Genomic DNA, 23,524 nt, shown 5'->3' on the forward strand with positions numbered 1-23,524 from the left:
CCCCCCCCACCAAGGCCGCGCGCCTGCGGTCAGTGACCCCCCCCCACCAAGGCCGCGCGGCCGAGGTCAGTGCCCCGTCAAGGCCGCGCGGCCGAGGTCAGTGACCCCGCCAAAGTCGCGCGGCGGAGGTCAGTGACATTACTAGTATGTATATAATACATATAATACAATATAAAGTATAATATTATAAATATATAATAAATTATATGTTTAATATGTACTAGTTAATGTTATATATAATATAAATTACAGACACGTTATTTTCACGTGTTGTTTTTCTACTCTTTCCTGTCATGTGACTTTAATCACATTTTTAATTTTCTCCACGTATACGACGAACTGTCTCAAAATCGCTTTTCTATCATTATTTACTCTCTCGATCTTACCGATTCGATTCGACTCGACTCTACTCGATTTTCTGATAGGATTGTTTGATTACTTATGTTTGATGTTATAAATTGTTACTTATATTTGATGTTATATATATATTTATATAAATCGTTATATATATTTTTTTTTATATTTGATGGTTTTATTAATGCAAATTGTTGCTGATTTATGAATTTTAATATGTGTTGTTTTTATTGATGACATGTTTGCTTATTTATTAGTTTTGATGTGCATAATTTGCTCAGTTTTTAATTTTGATGTGTATATTTTACCGACGTGTGCAAAACAAAAAAGAATCATTGCTGGCGGCTTTCTTAGGCTCTTGTTCCAAAATGTGAGTTTTATTAAAGGATGATATAAGATGAAAAAAAATATATATATATATGTATATGTATAAGATAATATACAGATGATTGATCTTTGAAGATGTGAGGAATGGATAGTTGTAACTTTCTCTCTATTTAGGAATGTAATTCTCATCGAATGTAAGCGATTTGTACACTTTTTTCTTGATCAGCGATCTTATTAACATTTTTTTCAAGAGTAGGAAAAGATGTATTATTATCTTTTTTACGATAATGAGCGACATATCTTGTTAAAAAGATGATAAATGGAATAATTAGTGCAAAATAAAAAATTTTCTTTCTTATATTGTGAAAATTACAACTTTATAGATGCTGTACGGCGTACACATTTTGTACGCGCATTTTGAACAAGTCGGTTTATTAAAAAAAAAAAAAAAAATACATATGTAGCGACGTTATACACGTGAAGTGCGATGAACGTTCAAAGCGACTTGGCGTCTACGTTAGTGTCGGAGAAAGCGAGTACATATCCACGACGATGATGACGCGGCTATCTATTTTACGATACATGGAGAGGATCAAAAGGATTCTAAGCGAGCATGATTATGCGCTTCATGCACCGACGTGTAGATCCCCACCCGCGCTCCGGAGAAAACACAATTTTTATCAACGCGGTAAAGTAGCTCACGACTTGCATATGTACTCTGCATCTGTGTTATCTCGCGTTTTATCACTGAGAGGACGACCTGCTACGTGAGAACTGCCTATTTTCTCCGTGACAGTGACAGCAAAGATCGCGATTAAGATAGACACTCACTTCGCGTCGTTTATAAGCGATCATAAAATATTTTACGCGTGCCGCCACTCGGTCGATCCGGCGAAAATAAATCACATATCCGTGACACCGCAATCGCATATATATTTCCAAGTATGAAAATAATAAATTATCTTAAAAAATAAATAAATAAATATAAACGGAACGTGAAACATATGTCACGAGTGTGTTTTAATAAAAATATATTTGTAAGTGAATTGCAATTACTGCATTAGTTATTAATTAATATTTATGTCTGTATATATTTGTTTTTTTAGACATTTATAATTTTATAGAGATAAAAAACATTCGCGTGTCAAAAAACATCACTCGCACGATGTGACTGAAGCGCGAAATTAAACTTATTATTAGGTTCAAAATTTGTGTGAATCTTTCTCGATCAATCATCACCGCATCAACATCTTTCGCGATATATTCGTATGACGTGTCGCAAAAGATATTATTATTCCGCGAGGTGCCATATGCGACGAAAACGGGCAAACGACTTGCTACTACGCGGTGTCTACTCAGGGAAGTACATTTCCTACTTTCTCCGCCGATCCGTTCGGTCGTACAAGTATTTACCAGTCTACTTACAAATGTCTCGCTTCTCTTCTTCGCTCGTATAACGTCACTCACACGCGAGAGAATCTTTTCTCGTGAAAGATTTATCCGCGAGAATGACGAGTATTTATGCAATCGAAACATCATCGTCGCGCGATAAAATATTACACGAAATATTTTAGAAATAAATAAAAAAATATCAATGAGATGGTAAAATATATGTGTATTAAAAAAATATACATATATCTACATTAAGCATCAAAAGTAGTTTGAAACATTGCAATTGATGTTCGATAGATTACGAACTGCGATAATATTTTTTTTATGCAATTGTTCACACGTGGGATTAATTCGTGAAAGTGAACAGTACGTTTGACAGATGTCTGGAATCATTGTTTTTGATTTATAATTGCCATTTATACTCTCCCCCCCATACTTTTTATACATACACATAATTTTCTACTACTTTCTTAGCAATAAATTTCTTTGAAGTTTTTGACTGTGCTTTGTTTTTTTTTTTTTTTTTTATCGCGTACAATTAATCAGAAACGTGAGTTTTTGTATTTTTCAAAGCTGAACAGAATTTTTAATTATTTTTTTTATACTTTAGAGTTTTAAGTGTCGCTGCCACATCATGCAGCAAGTTGAACATTTATTATTGCGAGAGCGAAGGAGCTTCGATGCTTTCTCCGTGTCATTTCTCTCCCGCCTGACTATCTCTCCGTTCGTCGTAAACACACACGGTCTATATACCGTGCACATCGTTGTAACATGAACTTCTTCGCCGTCTTCTGTCGTCACTTCCTACAAGAAACCGATATGATAGAAGCCATGTCCAATACTTCCATACCAGCGCCGTGCTTTGCGCTAGAAAAACATTTCGCCGCAAGACTTTCTTAGCGCGCGCGAGCGATTGTAGCAATCAACCGTGATCAATTATTTGTAACGTGCATTTTACTTGGAGACGCAACGTTCGAAACACGCTGATGCGCTTAAATTAATGATATATCCCAACACACGCACGCGTAAAAGTTAGAAATTTTTTTCTCAAAATAAATTGGAAATTTGCTGTCGCCTAGTTCGTTCTCGATATTATGCTCATCGCTCGGCGATTCTTCATTCTAAAAAGAGCTCAGCAAGAATATAGTTGCAAAATTATACTAATGCCGATTACGGTATTAGTACGCAGCCTGTATGCGGGAACACGTAGACGTTTGCGTTACAATGTATATAGCAGAGAGAACCGTTCACGTTCACTCACGCGTGCTTCGCGCACACACACGGTGTTTAGAAAGTCCGGCAACGAGACCACCACCACCACCATCACCATCACCATCATCTCCGTTGTTGGCACGGAGATACACTTTGGTACCAAAAGGCAATGTAAATCCCCCGAAGGTAGTGTACGCCACAGCTTAGGTGGGGCACGGCTCTAAGCTAGCGGTGCCAGCGCTTCCTCGACGTTCACTGCTCGCCGATCCGTCGAGCTATCGACACCGGACGGTATATCGGAGCAGAGAGAATTTTTAATATTATCGCATCTATATCGCACCGGGGAAGATCGTCAGTCCGACAATCGACGGAAGCGTACATAAGAGAGAAAGGTGAGACTTGACTTCAGTCCGGGTCGTTCGAGAGTGGCCGGTTTGTGCTACGTGGACTAACAAGTCAGAAGGCGCGATGGAGAAGGATTCGGACTCCCTGGCCACGGTTGCCGTCGTCTCGGAGAAGATGCCGCAAACCCATAGCCACTATGCCCCCAGCGAGGTGTATTCCACCACCGAACCGCCACCGGTGAGTTTTTTTTTTTATCTTCTCTTACTTATTTAATTAGGATGTTACAAACTTAATGGATTTTGTTTCAATTCGTTGGTTTTTGAAAGAAATTGAGGCAAGTGTTTTTTTTTTTTTTGTTTTTTCAAGAGTGCCTTTCTTTGTCTCCGCGAAGGAAAGCATGAAAATGTAACACATTCGAGAGATGATCGTCTCAGATGATCTTCAAAATTAGATATCTCCGGAGCTGTGATATTTGAATCACAAATTTACGAAGATGTTTTTTTTTTCAAAATAATTGTGATAAAAATTGAATTTAAAAAAAAAGAAGAATTACATTTTTACTTTTTATACTTTCTCTTTATATATTCTGAAAAATTTTCAACCGCAAAAATGCGATATCTCGACGCGCATAGTCATATAAATAAATGTCTGGCGAAGTCATATAAATAACAAAAAAGAATATTATCATATCTCTCAATACACGCGCGCGAATTTTTATTATTCTCGCAAGAAAATTACGCGACCTGTAAAATGTAAAAAATACATTCGTGTGTCACCTAAACAAACAGATGACGTTTACTCTGTAATTTTTTTTTGAAGAAGAACGTATTGCTCGAATATAAAAGATCATATGTATATTCTCTCAATTAAAAATATAATCTATTTACATATAGTTAACTGTGCGTCACAGAGCACAGTTAACTGTAAAGTATAAATCGCGATGGTGGCCTTCGACGGTGCAAAATCACATTCGACTCGTAATCGGGATGACTAAAAATAGCGTAAATAATGTTTTATAGCGTTTTTTTTTGTCTAAATAAAGAAATAGCATGTATAATAACGGGTAATGTAAAAATTTAATTGTAGCTAGGAAATTGAAAACGTTCTATCGTAATTGAGCGCCGACAATGTGATGGAGAGAGCAACCTACCTACAACAAAGAAATTACTCGCTCGGCTGTTCGAAGGATCTCTTTGTGCGTTCAACGTCGGATAGTCCATAAATGTGCTCTCGCGTTCACATAATTACGTTTTCGTCGTTATTTGTGAAAACGACATAATCAAGTTAAAATATCTCGGGTATGTTTATGTTCTCTCTAATAGGTGTAATCTCGAGTGTTTTTAATGCGCGTGCGAATAAAAACCAAGTTTCTCTTTTGCTCCGAACTCAAAGCGAAATTTCAGAAATCCGCGAAAAGAAAGTCGATCGCGTGATAAATTAAATTACAATAAATAGAGATTGTTTTTTTTTTTTTTTTTTTAAAAAAAGTGTATTTCTGTTAGCGAACATCTTTGTGCGCGTGGCTGTAAGGCAAAAGTAAAATATGCGTATTTGTGTCTCAAGGATGAATATTTCTGGAACGTGCGCTACATTGTGCGCCGCGATCGAGTGTTGTTTTCTGCGAAAATGTACGTGCAATAAATAATTTTTGCATCAAAGTATTGACAAACAGAAAACAATATATATGACGCATACAAATTTCTCTTAACTTATTTGGTTATTTCGTCGATTCGAATCGAATGAGCGAGTGGAATGCAAATGTTATGATGACGTTTCGCCGATTGATATCAGTCGACTTGCGTAATGGCGCGAACCTTCCAACTTTGCGACTTGAAATCGACAAATACAAAGTATTGTTTGCAAATACAACCGGTATGGGCGATAACGCGTTCGAGTAATTGCAATTCTGCCGCAAGGATGCGTGCAAAGGACTCGGTTATCTTGGGAAGATAATGCGCGAGGTCTCAATCAATCGCGTGGGAAGAATTATTGAAGGTAATATATATCTCTTTGAAAAACTTTGAAGGAAGCTGCGCTATATGAAACAAAAAAAAGAAGGAAAGAATATACACAGCGGATAATGGTGGTTTTCCTAGAAAAACGAGTTTAATTATGCGTGAAAGGATCTCAGAAATAAAAGAAATACAGTTTAATACAACGCGTGACTCATGTGAATAAATGCGCTTGGAGATAATTATTTATTGCCGTGAAGCGGTGTAAAAGAAGCGCAATATAGAAATAGCAGCGCGATAAGGTATAATCGAATACGGGATTTTGTAATAACTACTTTATAAATGTTTTTCTGCTTTGCAATCTTTGGATTTAGTTCCTAGAAATCCGCAAGTTTTTTAACTGTAAAATTACACTTGTGCAAAAAGCGCGGACAAGATACTTCCGCGAAAGTTGGTTTTGCAACGCAATTGCGCAAATTAGCGATTACACTCAAATAACAATTGTCGCTCGATTATTTGGTAATTTCTGTCGTAATGCAAATTAAAAAATCATTCGGTAAAAAAAAAAAACAAGAAAATCAACAGAGACAGTCTGTGTTTTGTATTGTAAGCAAATATTGTGTCATTTCTGACGTGTGATGTACGTTCGAGTACAAACATTGAGTAATTTTCTGAAAGAAAGTTTTGTGTGTGCGTTTTCTTCGCTCTACTAATATTTCTTATCTTATTTTTCGCGCACATATTTTTTTTTCGCACTTGCATCAAATTTAATGACCGGGAAATTTAATTATTTTTTTCTTTCAAGAATATAAATCAAAAAACTAGTGCTACGCGCAACAACCAAAGTGCACTTGTTCGCGAACGTGCGTCTCGTTACACCGTATAAACAGCGAGAGATTAATTACGGTAATTATAACGTGCAAAAAAGTGTGCGATTCGTCCGCATATATATTCGCGGTGAAAAGGATTCTTTGAGCGGAATATGTGCACTTCCGTCGTGAAAATCGCGAACGCGTCGTCATTAAAAACGGTCTCTTAATTGTACAAACGAGAGAGTTTGGGAAAAAAGAAAAGAGTCTCGTCTCTAAAAACAAACGCCGCGGCTCCTACACTGAGAATATTTAACTTTCAACCGCTCACACATTTGCAAAGATTTCGCTTTACAAGGTATACACATACAACGCGCGGATCGAACTTTCTGGAGATTTCAATGCACGTGCACTGAATAATTTCAACGCTCTGCCACAAATAAGTGACCCATACACCCGATTTATTTTAACATACACGTTAAGGAAATGTTGTTAGTTTTATTTTTTTGCGAGTTCAAAGATCCCTCGGCTTTTTTTACAAACTCCGATGGAAGGCCGCGTTTCCGCCTTCGATCTGTTACGCAGCAACAATGATTGCTCTGCCACGCGTGTCTCCGGCGAAACACGCGACAATGGAGATTTCACGTTTCCATTAAAAATATTATTTGCCGATTTTGCAACTCTTTCGTGCCGAGTGCATTTTATCTTGAGAAAGATGTACCGTTTAAAAAAGTCGCTACCGTATTATTTTCCGACGTATAATGAGAAGTAGAGACACATTTTGCAACTAGTTGGATGTGTAATTATTTTTTTCTAATTACGGTTGAAACTTCGTACATGTTTTGCGCATTTGTCTGATTTGCAAGTAAAACACTCTGAACGCATGAAATTCGTCCCTGGTCAACTCCACGTGTTTTCGCTTTTCTTGCACATTATTATCGTCGTCGCTCATTTGCTTTAGACTGTGACAAACGATGTGTCCCACGCTTACGTAAGACAAAATAAATACTTAAATATTCGTCAGAGATACAGGATGTATCTTAGCCGCACACTGTTTTTATGATCTTTAATTATTCTTATTCATTATCTAAGAGAATTTTTGTAGATTTTGTGTGTTTCATGACAATGTTTATATATAATATAATAATTAATTTAAATAAAAGAAACGTGAGACAAGTACATATGCAAAAAAACTCTTTCTCTTTCTCTTCTCTCTTTTTTTTAAATTTGTAATTTTTTTTATTAAAAATAATACGTGCATTATCGATAATCAAAAGCGGCTTTTTTTTTTTAAAGAAGTTTAATATTGATCTGAAAAGTTTACTATTATGCGCCACTTTAAAACCACACACGCCACACGACCTTTCATCATTTTCTACTATACGTATTAAAGAGAAAGTACAAAACATCATCGATATCTCAAATGATACGTTGACCACGTAGTATCGGAATTATAGCTTTTAGAAAACGGATATCACCTTCAAACGAGTTTTGCGATTTTCTAAAGCGTCGAAAGGAGTGATACCTTATTCAATGAAATCAATATAATTTCATTGAATTCAATTTTTTTTTCTTATAAATTGCAATCCACGCTCGAGTGACTTCGACGAAATTAACAGAATCACCGGAGCTTCCTCCGCGCGGCGATTGTTACCTCAAATCAGTCATCGTTACGGATTGGATCCCGTTGTTGGGAGATCAGTGATGGATGTCGATGACTCACGAAGTGGAGAACAGATCCAAGAAATTTGTCTTAAAGGATAAATAATAAGTTTTTCGTCTCGAGTGTGCCTGGCAACAGAGTAGCTGTTTACTTCTTCAGGCAGATCTCGCGCGGCATGAAGTCAGAAAGCCTCGGAATGGCCTACTATCTCTTGGAAGCCTCTCACCTGAGTCGTCCATCCGCATCGAGGTCATTACGAATTGTACGAGTACAGTCCGCGATGCAAGTCTCTCATCTCCAGAGCAAAGAGAGAGAGAGAGAAAGAGAAAGAGAGAGAGAGAGAAAGAGAAAGAGAGAGAGAGAGAGAGAGAAAACTGTTGTTTTACGAAATATCCAAAAATTTCTCTGCCAATGACGTGTATCTTGTTTTTCTTTTTTGTTTATTTATTTTGTTCGGAAAGTTTCTCACTTGCTAAAGTTATTTTGAATAGAATCACTCGAAGAAGCGAATGAAAATGAACTTTCTATTTCGAAACTAAAATACGACGTTTTGTTTTCGATATATTTTTGAGTTCACAATGGACACAGCGCGTGATGTTAGAGGCACGATATATACGATTGGAACAAATTAATGTAAAATCAGCGGCGAGCGTCTTTGATCTACAAAGGCGTCGGGCATCGAAACAGATCCGAGAGCCTTGCTATAATAATGTCAAGGTACAGTTAGCACGCGTCAGATGTATCGCGCACGTTTCCGGAGTCTCTTGAGACTCAAACGGTCAAGTAATTGTTCAATTTTAGCTGAAAATTCATTCTTTTGTAATGTAAAATTCGTCGACGGCGATGTGCTGTGAAAATGTTACCATTCGTGCGTTTCTCATGCAAATGCGATTTGATTAATTTCATTTTTCAGAAGTTTGCATACAATTGCACTTCTATAGATTTTGTCGACACACAGAGCGACGCGAGAACCATTTGCGATATTTATGTTCAATATCACGTATAAATATGAATGCACATATGCATATGTATATAAAGATACATATGTGTCTGCATCACAGTTGTCACGGAGTTGCTGGTGTTTTTCTTAACACACACACACACACACATATAATAGCACGGGAGACTTCACGCTGGTTAACCAACCGAGTCGAGGTCTTTTGTCGTTTCACGCTCTCCTTTGACGTTCCCTTCGCCATTATTGCTTTTAGAGGGGAAACTAGTTTAAACAAGTTGGAAAAAAAAAAAAAACTGTTCTTTGCAAATGTTTTCCAGAAAAAACTAAAGAAGCTAAGGAGACGAGGTTGTCTTTATTATATGTTGTACGTTGATTTGAAATAGTCGAAAGAATTTTGCGTGTATGGAACTGTCTGTCAACAGTTACGGAGAACAATTGATGTTGAACTGTGATTATCCAAACGCAATTTTATCGCCTAAAATTTCGGTTGTTTTTGGTAATAAAAAAACTTGACACTTTAGGAAAAATTCCAGAAAGAATTTTAAACATTTTATTCTTCGAGAAAATGCAAAAACTTGAATTTTTTTTCAAGTTGTCAATCTAATGTCATCTTAACTTGTCAACGATACGATACGGCAACGAGAAGTCTACCTACGGAACTCGATTTACAACAATCGTTGTTGATTCTGTAATTAGCATAAGAAATTGTGAGTCTTTCTGCAAATTACGATGATTGTTAAGTGTTGCAAATCATTTTTTTTTTTTTTCAGGCATACATGAGACCGCCGACGAAGAGCACGGCGGTGCAAATCGCGAGGATCGCCGCTTTCACTCTGATCACGATTTCCTTTTTGCTGGGAAGTTTTATCCTGGCGTCGGCCTGGGTTCAGGCCAAAGTCTCGTGCACGCCGGAATCGATCGCGGCGATGCAGGCTGAGCTCCGGCAGCAACAGCAACAAAATTCTGGATCGTATCAACCGCAAGGTGAATTCCTGAAGCACTTGCAACCGGAGGCTCTAGTACAGGTAATGATGTCAAAAAATGTGGCAACGAGTTAATATCAACTTGATATAACGGCGCATTAAAACAAAACAAGTATAAAAAATGATAAAAGATATGAAGAAGTAATTTTCTAGTAATAATTAATTTCTTTCGTTATCAAGAATAATCTGCAATCATATTATCTCTCAAAGCGCAGCTTGTATGAGTGTACAATTGTACGGAAGGTGATCGCGCTGTCTCTGACTGCGGTTCTCGCGGAGAAATCGTGTCCTGTGAACTTCTCGCAACGGGGAAAGTGACTGTGTCCGCGTATCGACGGCAACGTCTGATTTCTCGTTTAATTGTTAAACGGATTAAGCGTCATCGTTCGGCGTAAAAACGGAGTCAGACACCGACGGTGGCGGCTTTCAGCTCGTTTTGCGTTCACGGTGATGATTTCCATAGAGATTTCTAAGTTTTCACATTGTGCGGGGCGGTGCGTTCTCGACGGATCGTAAAACAAATTGATCGACGGCTCGTAAAAACAGGCACAATCGACAGAATTATTGTGTCGCGAAGATCGTCGAGGAGAGTTCTCGCCGGGAATCTTCCTTCGGTAAAACGACTTAATGGTTTTAACACTTTACGATCGAAAGTGAAAAAAGAAAAACGTCAGTGGTGCGACTCCGCTAACGCAATTAACGCCCCCGCCATTGCGCTCGGTTGAGACGCAAATTTGCTTCTGTAAGCAGCCGCCGAATGCGCGTTCTCGACGAATATATGCGAAAATAAAGCTAAAACGCGAATAAATCGATTGTGACAATCTGTTTTTTTTTCTTTAGCTCTTATACGAGACGCTATTTTGTCTCGCGAGCGTTTTGAAATTTGAGAGACATGCTTGATAGAGACTTTAATTCAATTTGTCTCTTTGTTTGGCCGTGAATTTTATGGATTGGAAAAAATTTGCGCGCAAGAGAGCGCGACGATCGTCAACGGGAAACACAAACCGAGTAAAATTGCTTCGAGGAGGAAAGAATCGTGTACGATCCGTGATCTCTTGGTCACGCCATTCTAGCTTGATGATGTTCGCTTTAATATTGTCATAAAACGATTTCTGAAATTTGCCATAATTCGCCGATGATTCCCCGCATTCGCTCCACAACCGCAAAATACAATTTACAGTTTTGTAAGCGCGTTTCTGCCGGCAATCGAAACACTCGCGCCGGTCGATCATTACAGCGGGAATTTGAAGAGAAATTCTATACCGCTAACGAGCGGGTAATAGCGATGAGAGATTTATAAAATAATTCCAGCATTTAATATTTATTCGCCGAATGAAAGATCGTGTCTGAAAATTAATAGATGCGAGTGAATGGGTAACAGAGAGATATAAACAACCGACAGCTCTTGCATCACAGGACTTGTATGCAACTAGAATGTCGAGCGCAAACTTTTCCGACAAGCACTTAAAAAAATGCGCGTACGCGAGTGCGTTTTTTTTACAAATTGTGTAAATTGAGCGATTTGTAACCACGTGTAATTGTGTTTTTTTTTTTGATAACGCTTTGCACTTTCAACGTAAATATGTGCACGTTTATATTTTAACTTCGATATCAGTAACACATCTGCGCGAATATCTTGCCGTGATAAAAACATATCCGCGGCGAGATGTTTTACAAGCAACTTTTACACCTCCGGGTAACGCATCGTCTGGTAAGGTAATTGAATTTGTAGCGAGGTAATTTTCCCGCGGAGACTTTCCTGCTTCTTCAGTTTTTTGTTACGCAATCGCAACAGACGTATTCCGTGAAAAAAAATTATCGCGCAAACAATTTTTGCATACACATTTACGTAATGTAGTTTTTGTTTTTCTGAGAATGTGTTTAATTGGGGAAGCTCGCGAAATTTGTGCGGAGTTGCACAAAGAAGAAGGAAACAAAGTTCGAAAATTCGACTCGCTCGATCAAAGAAAGTTGGTGGATGCATTCGGTGAAAATTACGTAGTCGGATGCTAATGAATGAATCAGCATAAAATGTCAGAAATTTAGAAAGCGTGGAGCTATTTGCAACTTGTGTACATTCTTATGCACCCCGGTCAAAAGAGCGGCGAAGGAACGCAATTGGTATCTTGTGAGCGCGCGCTTGAATTGGCACGCAAATTGCAATTTTTGTCAGGTAATAAAACCTGTGTTTTTTTTTTTTTTTCACTTTTAATGGCTATTCGCGATTACGGTTTCTGTGAAAGTGATCGCGAAATGCTTCTTGATTGACGCTCGTAAAAAAAGAAAAGAAAAAAATACACGTTTTTCCACGCGTTAAGAAAAGTCCCGCGACAACAATGCGCGCGATCTTTCATTAAGAGAACCGGGGGGGGGGAGGAAGAGCTGTGAGAACCGAGCGCACCGATATACGGACAACGGCAAATTCCGATGGCAGAATGTGAGACGTACGAAGAGACACGTATAGTCTCTCACGGGAACACGGACACCGTCCGTGAATATACAAGAAAACGAAACGCAAAGAAACCGGCGCGAAGCGGTGCCAGGAGCTCGGCGCGTTCAAGGAGAACCGCAGCCGGGGGAATTACGTAATTCGGATTGCGTTCCTTATATGTGATTGCGGTTGTGCGCGCGGAATCAACGAGATAGCTGCCGCTACCATGTGCAAATTTGTAATAGCGACCAATTGTGCGCTTCGATCAATCAATAACGTGGAACATGTGTGTAAACATCGATGCGGTTGTTAAAGAAAATACAAATTTATTATCAAGTTGTTTCGTTACTTTACAATTAGATACAATTTTTGAAACAAGTAGATAATTTGTTTTATATCTGTGTGTGTAATAGAGGAAATAATTTAAATGAGACATTTAATTTGTTTTTTCCTGCTTTGTGCAAGCTTGTATTTTTTCGTCTATTCAACTTGTTGCAGAAACAAGTGGTTAATTATTTCTTACTTTTTTTTTATTTTTTTATTTTGTGAGTTCTTTATGTTAGATTTCAGTTCAAACTTCATTCAAACGTGCACTATCGCCCTGCATTTGTTTCTCCCGTTAGACGAGCCTCGGTGTAGTCGTCGCGGAGCACACGGAAACCGCGCGCTCAATCGCGCACCGTGTTTTCTCTTTTGTCGGCAATCAATTTCTCTCCCCCTCTCGCTTCCCCCCTTTTTTTTTTCTCTCTCCGGTCTTTCTTGTTCATAAGGTAAACGGTTCTCTCAAATTGGATTGCTTCCGCGAATATCCGCGACGTTGTTCCCCATCGTATTCTCAATGCATTCGCGATAGTGGCACCTCAACCCATCTGTCGCGTTTTGATCGCGGCTTGTGAATACAACGCCGGTCGCAGCGGTCTCCGAGCCGCTTCCCGTCCGGTTATGGCGACCGATAGAAAGTAAGATGGATACATACGCCACGGGAATGTAATACCGAACGCGGGATATATAAAAGCGCTCTCGGTTCATGTAACGGTCGCGCGAAAGGTGAAAATCGGTCATCGTGAGGGTCAATGAAATTTCATTTATGATCGCAGAAACGAATCGCGCCACGAGTTGTTCTCGGGACCGACCTAGAAAATTGCAAAATTTCTCTCGAAAAGAGAAAAAAAAATTATGAAATGTTTATGTGTAATATCATAAAAGTATAAATTAATTACTTTTAATATATTGCATTAGAAATTTGTCACCGGAGAAAATAAATCGAAATAGATATTTAGTAAAAAAAAAAAAAATACTGAAACATTTCATCTATTTGTAAATATTTATGAAAGTAATTTGTGTCAAAAAACGATGTGAATTTAAAAAGTATTTTATTTTTATTAGCAAGTGAAAAAAATTGTTTCCAACAGTTTATCAAAATATCTCAATTGTCAGACAATTGTGTGTTTTTTTATTGCCGATCGTAATCACGCATGGAATCGTCCATTAAAGGAGTCGAAAGCATTAAAAAAAATAATCGATCTCCCATCTTTTGAATTTTAATCACCTTGGCATTAATTATCGATGATTTCACCGTGGCGGCAAAAAGACATCTCCTGACGCTTCATTATTTAAATGAACGGTTCGCTTCGTATTTCTTTTTCGAGCCGTCCATCGTTTCAAGGATCAACTTTTGCGCTTTGTTACCCTCTATTCTCGGCGTGTCGCACGTGCAAATTAACAGTCGTATGCACGTATCTTCCTCGCGTATTATTCGTGGATGTCGCAATCAGTTTCTTATAATTCGCACACACAACGAACGGAAGTGAGTCGTCTATGAGAGAGATTATCTATTTCCTTGTACAATATTTTTATAACACAGATCATATTTCTTCAGTTTGTTTACAATATAAATTAAATACGTATTAAATTGTGAAGCGAAAGAAAATAGACACTGGCAATAATTGTTTTTCCACGAGAAAGCGCGCGATCTAAAATAAAAACGATTGTATTATAACACAAACATTGATCAGAGTAATATTTCTATATTCTCGTGAACGATGCTACATCTTTAGTATGCTGCAGGTTTCTTATCGTCTCTCGGGGAGCAACAAGACACTTGGAAAACTTTCATGAAAGTAGGTTGTGTCGGTTGCGCGCTGGCAGCGAGGTGAACGTTCTCTAAAAAGATTTTCTCTCAGCTAATAGCATTGTTATGTTAACTTGTTCGCGACAGTTATTTAAAGTCGATTTTTTTAATATTGCATCCGTTGCATACACGCGCATTGTCATACCACCCAGTCCCATTGTCGCCGAACAAAAAATAAGAAACTGATTTGTAAGTGAATTAATACACCGACAATTCTCGCAGAAGAGCTCGCGAAGTTGCGACAACACATCAAATTGCGTTGTCCCAACTATACCGCTATCACGTCGGTTCAACCACGCACGTACATCTTTAAAAAAAAAAAAAAAAAAAAACGATAGGTAGTCATAATGGACCGCTAATTGATAGGTTCGAGGAAGGTTGCCGTGTTTTCTAAAGAAAGCCATTCGTGTACGGCGAAGTCATCGCTGCGGCAAATTGCGAGGTGATTTCTTTCGCGTCGCACGCTTTGTGAATCCCGAGTGAGTGGAAACGCGCGCGCGCGCGCGGCTCTCGTTTTCTTTTTTCTTTCTTTTTTTTTACATCTACTGCGGAATTTCGAGTCGCTCGATGATCTCGCGCGCGTCGCGCGTCACACGCGGAATAATTATTTCTGCAACAAATTCGAGAGAAGCGAGAAGTGACACATATTTAACTACGCATTATTTAACATGTTTTTAAGTTTTTTGCACGACGATTTTTAATCGATGAGTTTGACTCATCGGTTGTTGAGGCAAAAAAATGAATATATAAATGATTTTCATGTATCGTGGAAATATTTGGCGAAGCAAGACAAGGAAAGCAAATGCGATGAAAGTTTGCGCGCGACGTTTTCTTCGATGTCGAGATTTCTTTACACGCTTTGAGTGACGTCTCGAAATAGCGATGCCAATCAACGTTCAACGTTTTATCTTTACCTGAAATTAATTAAATATAATGAAATTAATTAAATGCAACATGTTAAATTCTCGAGATGCAAAACAGTGTTGTATTTGCTTATAACTGAAGAAAGTTTATAAAATTGCGTATCGAACAAAATAAATATGCTGAAATTAAATTGCTCAAAAATGAGGCAATCGTTAGCTGCAACAATACAATTTACTGCGTGTTGGCAAACGTATCAGAAATTAACAGTTGCATTGTTGCTGTTATACAATGCTGTGACCGCACTTGGATCGACGCGCATTGGAAACAATACAGGGGTTTTGCACGAAACATTTGTTAGCCAATTGGCGATAACTCTCCTTTCCTTTACACATTAGGAAAGACGTTGTGTCAATAATGATAATATTTCGAGATGTTTACATCGCGGTAATTCCTATGCCTGAATGATTGTAAAAGGACTACCACCGGATACGACGAGAAACGGCACGATCGTTGCCGACAAAAGCTTGAAATTATAACGTTTTACCGTCTTGCTATTGCTTTCGGCTCGCATACGATTTTCAACTCGTTTTGCTGAGGTTACAATGTGATAATATAAAGTGAGTTCACTTTCACTAGTGACCCGATGTCGCGACCAGGAAGACGAGTTGCATCAACGAACGATTGCCGCGGCGAGCGATGTTTGTCTGACTTTCGAAGCCTCGAGGAAAGGAATATGCACTCTTGTTTCGTCAATATTTTTCCAGCTTCTCTCCCGAAGATAAAAAAAAAAAAAAAATCATACAGTACGATCCATATTTCTTAGAATTAAAGCAATGGATGTAGAACTGTAGAAGAGATTTCAGTAGATTGATATAAAATGTACATAAATTAGAAAGTTTAGATTTTACGTGAATTTTATAAGTTTGCAACAATTACATTAATGTATAAACAATAAAAAAGAAAGTTTTTTTTTTATACGAAAAGCTTATGAAAAATATTGTGCGTGTTTATAGGAATCTGTTGAGTCGAAGAATTCTGTGCAAAGCTTGGCCGCGCCAACGAAGAAAGAGATCAATCCGGACACTAAGGACGTGAAGGTTCACGAAGAAGGAGAAAACAGCTCGAAATCCGATAGCGAGAGCGGCGATGACGACGACGATTACGACGACGATGAATTTCCACCGGTGCACATTAAACTTCCTCTTCAGTTGGATCTTGACGACATTGCAGGCGTGAGTATATTTTATACATACAAACCTAATTAAATTCTATTGAAGTTGCACACAATCGAGTTTCTAAGTTCAACGATTCTTTCAGACGCTAATTCAACAAGCTCGCAGCAGAGTTTCCTGCGTGGTTGAACGACGACGAGCCGACGAGGTGATGGACGGAACCAATAACAACTTGGACAACAATACCGATCCGCAGCGTTTCCAGAGACTGAGCGGCGAACGAGTTGCCATATTTTGCGAATCAGGCAATCCGAATCAGGAGTAAGTAGCACGAAGCTGTGTGCGTACGCACACACAAAGACATTAAACACTGATGATATTATTATTTTACAGACAAGGAGAGCAAGAGATGCTCACCCCGATCATTGTTCCACTGGGCCATTTGCAAATTCCTCTTCAGTCACAAGAACCTAATCCCAACTATCACCAATATCAAATGCAAGGCCAGTACCAAGTGCCCGATATGCAGCAGCTGCCGCTCGGCGACCCACGAGGATTGAATCACATCCCACCGGGCGCACTTCCTCCCGAACTCCGTAATCTTCCGCACTTGACTATGGAGATGCGACCGCCTCGAATGGGTCCGCAGACGCCCGCGATGGGATCACAAAACAATCCGATGGGACCGCAAGTGAGTCTCGGTCATATAAATATAAAACAAAGATGTCATCTACCTATTACGAAACGTTTATAATTGCGTCAATATGGTGTCTAGATCGAAATGCGCCAAATCCCTATCGAACTGCGTCACTTCCCAATGGATCCGATGAGAGGTATGCGGCCGATGCCTCAAGAGCCACGCCAGGAACCGCAGCAGGTCTCGGTGGTGTATCAACAACAGCCAGAGCAGGTTCCCAACACTTATAATCATGATCAGCAGGATCCAGCTATGATGCCACCTCCTCCACCGCAAGCCGAGGCGCAGATCCAAGATCAGAGAATACCTCCCATGATGATCCCGCAGACCGAACAGAGGCCACCTGCTCCTCCTCAGGCTGTACCCGAAAAGCCGCGCTCTCCCTTCCAAGGTATTCCCATCGAAATCAGAAGAATCATTCAACAAGTACCGCTGGAGATCAAGAACATCATCCAGCACATCACCGGTGAAGCCAGACCATTCCCAGTCAACGAAGTGCCAGAGGGAGCACGACGTGAAGTAAGTTAAAGAGAGACGCATTACAACATATTCGAAGCACAAGATTAACGATGTAATAAATCTTGATTTTCGGAAATGATTGTACACGACAAACTAAAAAGAACCAACCTGCAAACAGGAATTTGCAGTGCCAGCAGGACCATTCCCACTCCCGGTAGAAGTGAGAAATTTGATCGAACACGGAAATATTGAAGGTCGTCAACGTTCGGATGGCGACGAACAACAGGAAGCGAAGTCCTTCTCAGGTCAGGAGGACGAGAGCGATGAGCTTGAAAAGAACTTCCCCGTGCCCGTAGAAATACGTAATATAATTCATCAGGTAAAATAATTAATAATTCATCAGTAAAAACTTAATACACTAATGAGATATGTTCTATGTGTATTAAAAAAATCAAGATACTAATGTTTTTATTATTTCGAATAAGCTTTATTTGTACAGAGTATATTCTTAATAACAATCCATTTGGAAAGAAATTAATTTATCTGATTAAAAAAATTAATTACTTATTTTGTTTTTATCTGAAAATTTAGACGTTAACAACTTTTAAACTGTGCAGTCTATCGACCATGAGAATCACTGTGCAACACAGTTACTCATGTCGCTGTGTGGTAGCGTGGCCGAGCGGTCTAAGGCGCTGGTTTAAGGCACCAGTCTCTTCGGAGGCGTGGGTTCGAATCCCACCGCTGCCAATTTTTTTTTATTTTTATTTTTTTTTTATCTAAAGCGACAATTGTGCGTAATATACACCGCGCCGTGTAATTATAATTCATGTGTAATTAAATACAAATAAATCTTAGTGTGACGTAATTGATAAAAATAAAAAAATTAAAAAAACCAATTTCTGGAATCTCAGGTAGTTGAGGGTCGTGCTTTTCCGATTTCGAGATTTGCTCTGAGACCTGTTGAGTCCTTGGAGATACCAGTGGAAGCGCGAGCTGAAGTGTCAGACGGCCAGTCTACGGAGCAACAGCCTGAGCAACAACAGCAGGAACAACATGAGGAGACACATATGATAATTCAACAGCAACAACAGCAGCCGCAGCCGCAGCAGCAACAGCAGCAACAACAACAACAACAACAACAACAACAACAACAAGAGCAATCTTTGCAGGAAGAGAAAGCCCGTCCGCACTGTAAATAATTTTCTTTCTTTAGAGTTTTACATTGGATAGTTTTTTTTAAAATGACTTTATTTTTATGTTGAAGATTTTTTCTATTATTAAGTTATTATAACGACCACATATATCAGATATTATTTTCATAATACCACATGTTTGAAGATATTGCATTTGACAAAATAATTTGCTTGTTCACAGACGTGCAACCACGTTCCGTGCGCTCCGTACCGGAAGATGTTTTTCTTCATCGTCGTGAAAAGCGCGTGCGCCGTTGCGCCTGCGATTGCGCGTGTTAAAAAGTGCAGCTGAGTGTGCGCTCGTCAAACGAAACGAGTTGTCAAAAATCAGTCTGTGAAATAAAATTAAAAAAAAAAGAGTTTTATAAATACGCGCCTTTATAATCTACATTCCAATTCAGACATTTTTGCAATGATTTTGAAATAATTTTATATCAAACAAATATTTTTATCATATATAACGATACTTGAAAACTGTCGTAAGAAGATGATATTACATATGATATCATATGTGTTTACTGCGAGATAAATATTACTACTAAAAAGGCATTCAATTGACGATTAAAAATAAGTGTGTTTATTGAAGAATAATATTTTAATGTTATATTTGTAGAAATAATACAATAATCAGTTTCAATACGTACAAAAACGCACAATGCGTAATTGACTTTTTTTCAGAATATTTATCCTTTTCCATACATCGGCGAATAATTAATATGAGACAAAAAATTACTTGAAACGTAACAATGACACGTTCAGATATACACGCTTTATGATATAACAATCTGTGGTGAGACTAATAAATATATGAATGGTGTGATACTTTTTTCAAGAACTTATATTAATTATACTGTTATATTCTTTTATAGAGATAGTGGGAAGATATAATGTGTAAGTACTCCATGGTTTACAAATCTGTGATTTGTCTCAATAAACACTTTTAAAAATATTGCAAGAATCGTCATCAGTGTCTACTCAGAAAAATATTTACTATTCAAAGATATCAATGAATGACGATAGGAAATAGATAAGTGTTGAGCGTTCTAAAGTTTAACAAATTAACGGTTACATGAGGTATACGATATACATATATCCAATACAAAAAAAAAAATCGGAAAAATTTAAACTATTCGAAGATATCAATGAATAACGTATAGGGAAATAGATAAGTTGTAATTCGGAAATATCGTGAGATAAGATGAGATAAGGTTCTAACGGAGCAATATCACAATACGTATCACAATATGTTTTTGAAAACATCAGATACATGACTTTATCGAAAAAAAAAAAAAAAAAAAATGATTAACATATTAAAACTTTCTGTACAATAATTGTCTTTTATATTTTGTTATTAATGCCACATATATTTTGGTTAATTTTTCTTTTAATTTCTTTTTACTCTTCTTCAAACGATAAGTTGTAATTCGGAAATATCGTGAAATAAGATAAGATAAGGTTCTAACGCGGAGCAATGTCACGATACGTATCACAATATATTTTTGAAAACATCAGATACATGACTTTATCGAAAAAAAAAAAAATGATTAACATATTAAAACTTTCTGTACAATAATTGTCTTTTATATTTTGTTATTAATGCCACATATATTTTGATTAATTTTTCTTTTAATTTCTTTTTACTCCTCTTCAAACGAGTAATAGAAAAAAACGTCAAATAAATTTATACAAAAGTCGATATGATAATTCCGCTTTTTGATAACACATTGTGTATTTTATCTTACTTCAATTATTTATAAATATATTCTTGCACAATATTTGCGTCGCTATCTGGTGGAACTTTGGATGTTGTGTTTTACTGATTTCTATAATAATGTTTCTATACATTATGTATTTTTCATGACAAATAATAAAACAATAGATATTAATGAAACTCCATATTATTTGCGCGCAGCATACACACACATAAATTTGGATATATAAAAAATGTTGTTATTTTTCTTAAGAAATAATAAGGCCAAACACATGTAAAAAAATTCTCAGTGTACGCGTTAATAAGCATTTTTTCAAGCACTTTATATTAATCTATGCTAATTGTAAGATCTAAATTATTTTTCTTTTTTTATTACGTGTAATTACTTAAAATTAATGTAATTAAAGTATTGCGCCGTACTTATTATTATTTATTAATCCTTCAGCCTGACGGCCAAGAAGGGAACTTGGTTACATTTCTTACAATTTTCTTTCTACATATATCTTATCCTATTACATATCTCATTTTTGCGTACGCATGTTATCTCTATTACCCTTCCTGCTCTGCCCTGCTCTGTCTAATCTCTTCTCTCCTTCTCATTTCTAACCTACCCTTTGAAATATATACTTTACAACATACAAAGTATCACAGCTTTGGTTTGGTTTTAATTTACCCTATTTTATCTTACACACACGTCCTTCTATATTCCTCCCTCGCGGACATATTTCATATATTACATATATTACATCATCTTATATTACTCTGTTTTTCTTATATATCTTATATCCCTTAACTTATCTTATCTTATCTTAGTTAAATTAGTTTCTTCTCTACCCTTAGCCCTTATACGTTTCCTAGTTCTTCCTTTCTTTTAGTTAATCTACCTCTCTTTCCTCCTCCTCTTCCATCATCTGACTAGAGTTTTCTTTTTCTATCTTTTTTTTCTCTCTGAGTCTTTTTTCTTTTTCTTTCCACAGCCTTACTAAAACCTTACCTTTTGTATTGCGCCGTACTTTAATGAGTCACATTTAACGGATTATAGAGAAATATTACAAACTACCAATACACGAACTTTTGATATAGTTTTCGACCAATTTCATGACACGCATAAGTTCTATGTAGGGGAACGCTTCAACAAACTACGAGTCAGTTTTAGTCCGCGCAAAGCTTCGATACAACAGGTAGGTAAAGTGTACTATGTGAGTTGAATTGTTTAAAATTACGTTACACACCGTTGTAATTATAATATTCAATTTCAGCTAATTTCGTCGCGGAAAAATTTTATGACCTATCACCAATTAGCATCACCAATAACAGATAAGTCATATTCTAAGGGTTGAATTATTTAACACTGTTGTAATTACAATATTCTATGTGTAGTTTTAGCTAGTCTCGTCGCGGAAATATTTTATGATTTTTTCAAGTTTTATTATTTTATAAAAGCAAAACACATTTCTCGGTGGAAATAAAAAAACATTTTATATGAATATATTTATACGTTCAACGTGCAATATTTTAGCAAGTGTTTTGCAGCATCAGTTGGAATAAACATATTATTTTTACCGAAACTCTTCAAGTGCAAACATACGGTATAATTTTTATTTATTATTTTTTATAATTCTACAATCCAAACATCCGTGACTATAATAAAGAATCATTAACTCGAGTGTTTTTTTTTTTGCAACGGCGGTTCATTACAGTGACCATCTATGAAATCGCGAAACACAAAATCGAAAAGAAGCATTACCGATTTAACTTCGTATTTTGTGTTAGAAAATTATCATCAAAATATGGGGGTGTATTTCTTCTTCATCATGTAAGAGTTATAACATTTCTACAATTGTGGAATAGAAATGTGTTTTCATATCAATATTAATTTTATTTATTTCTCGTGTTTGCAACGTAGAGTTACTCTGGCGACTATAACGTGCGCGAACGTAGCCGATATATATAATAATAAGTATAAATACTGCACCACTGATGAATGTATATACGCAGGTAGGTATACATTTATAAATTACATGTTATATATAATATGTTGACTTTATAACTTGTTCTATTTATGTTTGACCACTTAAATATTTTTTTTTGTTTTTTTACTGTGTTTCGATAGCTTCAGAGATTATAGACAGTATTGACGAAAAAGTTTATCCTTGCGATAATTTTTACATGTTTGCTTGTGGCAGATGGATAAAAAATAATTCACTGAATCAGTCGTACGCGATTAACATATTGTCAAAAATCAAAACGAAAACAAAGAAGCAACTTCAAGGTAATTAGGTAGTTTTGTTGTAAATTTACTATGAGTCTAAAAATATACATGTGCAAATTTGTACGAGAGAAAAATGTAAAAATATTTATTTATTTCTACAAAATAGACGATAACGTTTTCACTTTATTCCTCGAGTCTATTTCACTCGATATAAAGTCACTCTAGTCAAAAATCAAAAATTACAAAAAACAGTCAATTATCACAAGAACATAATGTACAGAAATAACTATAGATTGAACACACTCAGTCACAACGAAAATATAAACAGTTTTATTTTCTTGCTGTGCGCGTAAATAACTGAAAATTTTGAATCATAAATTTGTACTATCTCATGGCACAATTCCTAAACGGATGCTCTTCGATCTTATTAATTAATTATTATTTGAAAAAACTGCAAAAAAATGTAATCTGCACGTGTAATTTCATGAAAAGATAATATTTGTTGTTTTCCATAGACTTTATAAGTACATGACGAGAACTAAATTCATGGGGATGGGAACAATGACAATCGATCCTTTGCGCTAAATACTCGCGGTGAAAATACGAATTAATATGTAATTTCTTGAGTCTTTGACCGCAAAATGACGACAATTTGT

The 23,524-nt window shown here is 37.0% G+C and overlaps 1 protein-coding gene and 1 non-coding gene across 2 annotated transcripts; both read left to right on the forward strand.

The window, feature by feature from the left end:
- The first annotated feature begins 3,459 nt into the window (after positions 1 to 3,459).
- LOC109852232 (putative mediator of RNA polymerase II transcription subunit 26) lies at positions 3,460 to 20,451 on the forward strand. The gene is made up of 9 exons (XM_020423198.1): positions 3,460 to 3,867; positions 9,783 to 10,037; positions 16,435 to 16,653; positions 16,739 to 16,914; positions 16,987 to 17,284; positions 17,369 to 17,809; positions 17,928 to 18,128; positions 18,664 to 18,943; positions 19,127 to 20,451. The coding sequence occupies exons 1-9, from the start codon at positions 3,754 to 3,756 to the stop codon at positions 19,222 to 19,224; spliced, it is 2,082 nt and encodes a 693-aa protein (XP_020278787.1). The 5' UTR covers positions 3,460 to 3,753; the 3' UTR covers positions 19,225 to 20,451.
- On the forward strand, positions 18,418 to 18,499 carry Trnal-aag. Its single transcript has one exon. It is a non-coding gene; the product is annotated as a tRNA-Leu (tRNA).
- Positions 20,452 to 23,524: the final 3,073 nt, after the last annotated feature.

This window comes from Pseudomyrmex gracilis, unplaced genomic scaffold (assembly GCF_002006095.1).
Source record: "Pseudomyrmex gracilis isolate BER0280 unplaced genomic scaffold, ASM200609v1 scaffold_26, whole genome shotgun sequence".
Taxonomy (NCBI): domain Eukaryota; kingdom Metazoa; phylum Arthropoda; class Insecta; order Hymenoptera; family Formicidae; genus Pseudomyrmex; species Pseudomyrmex gracilis.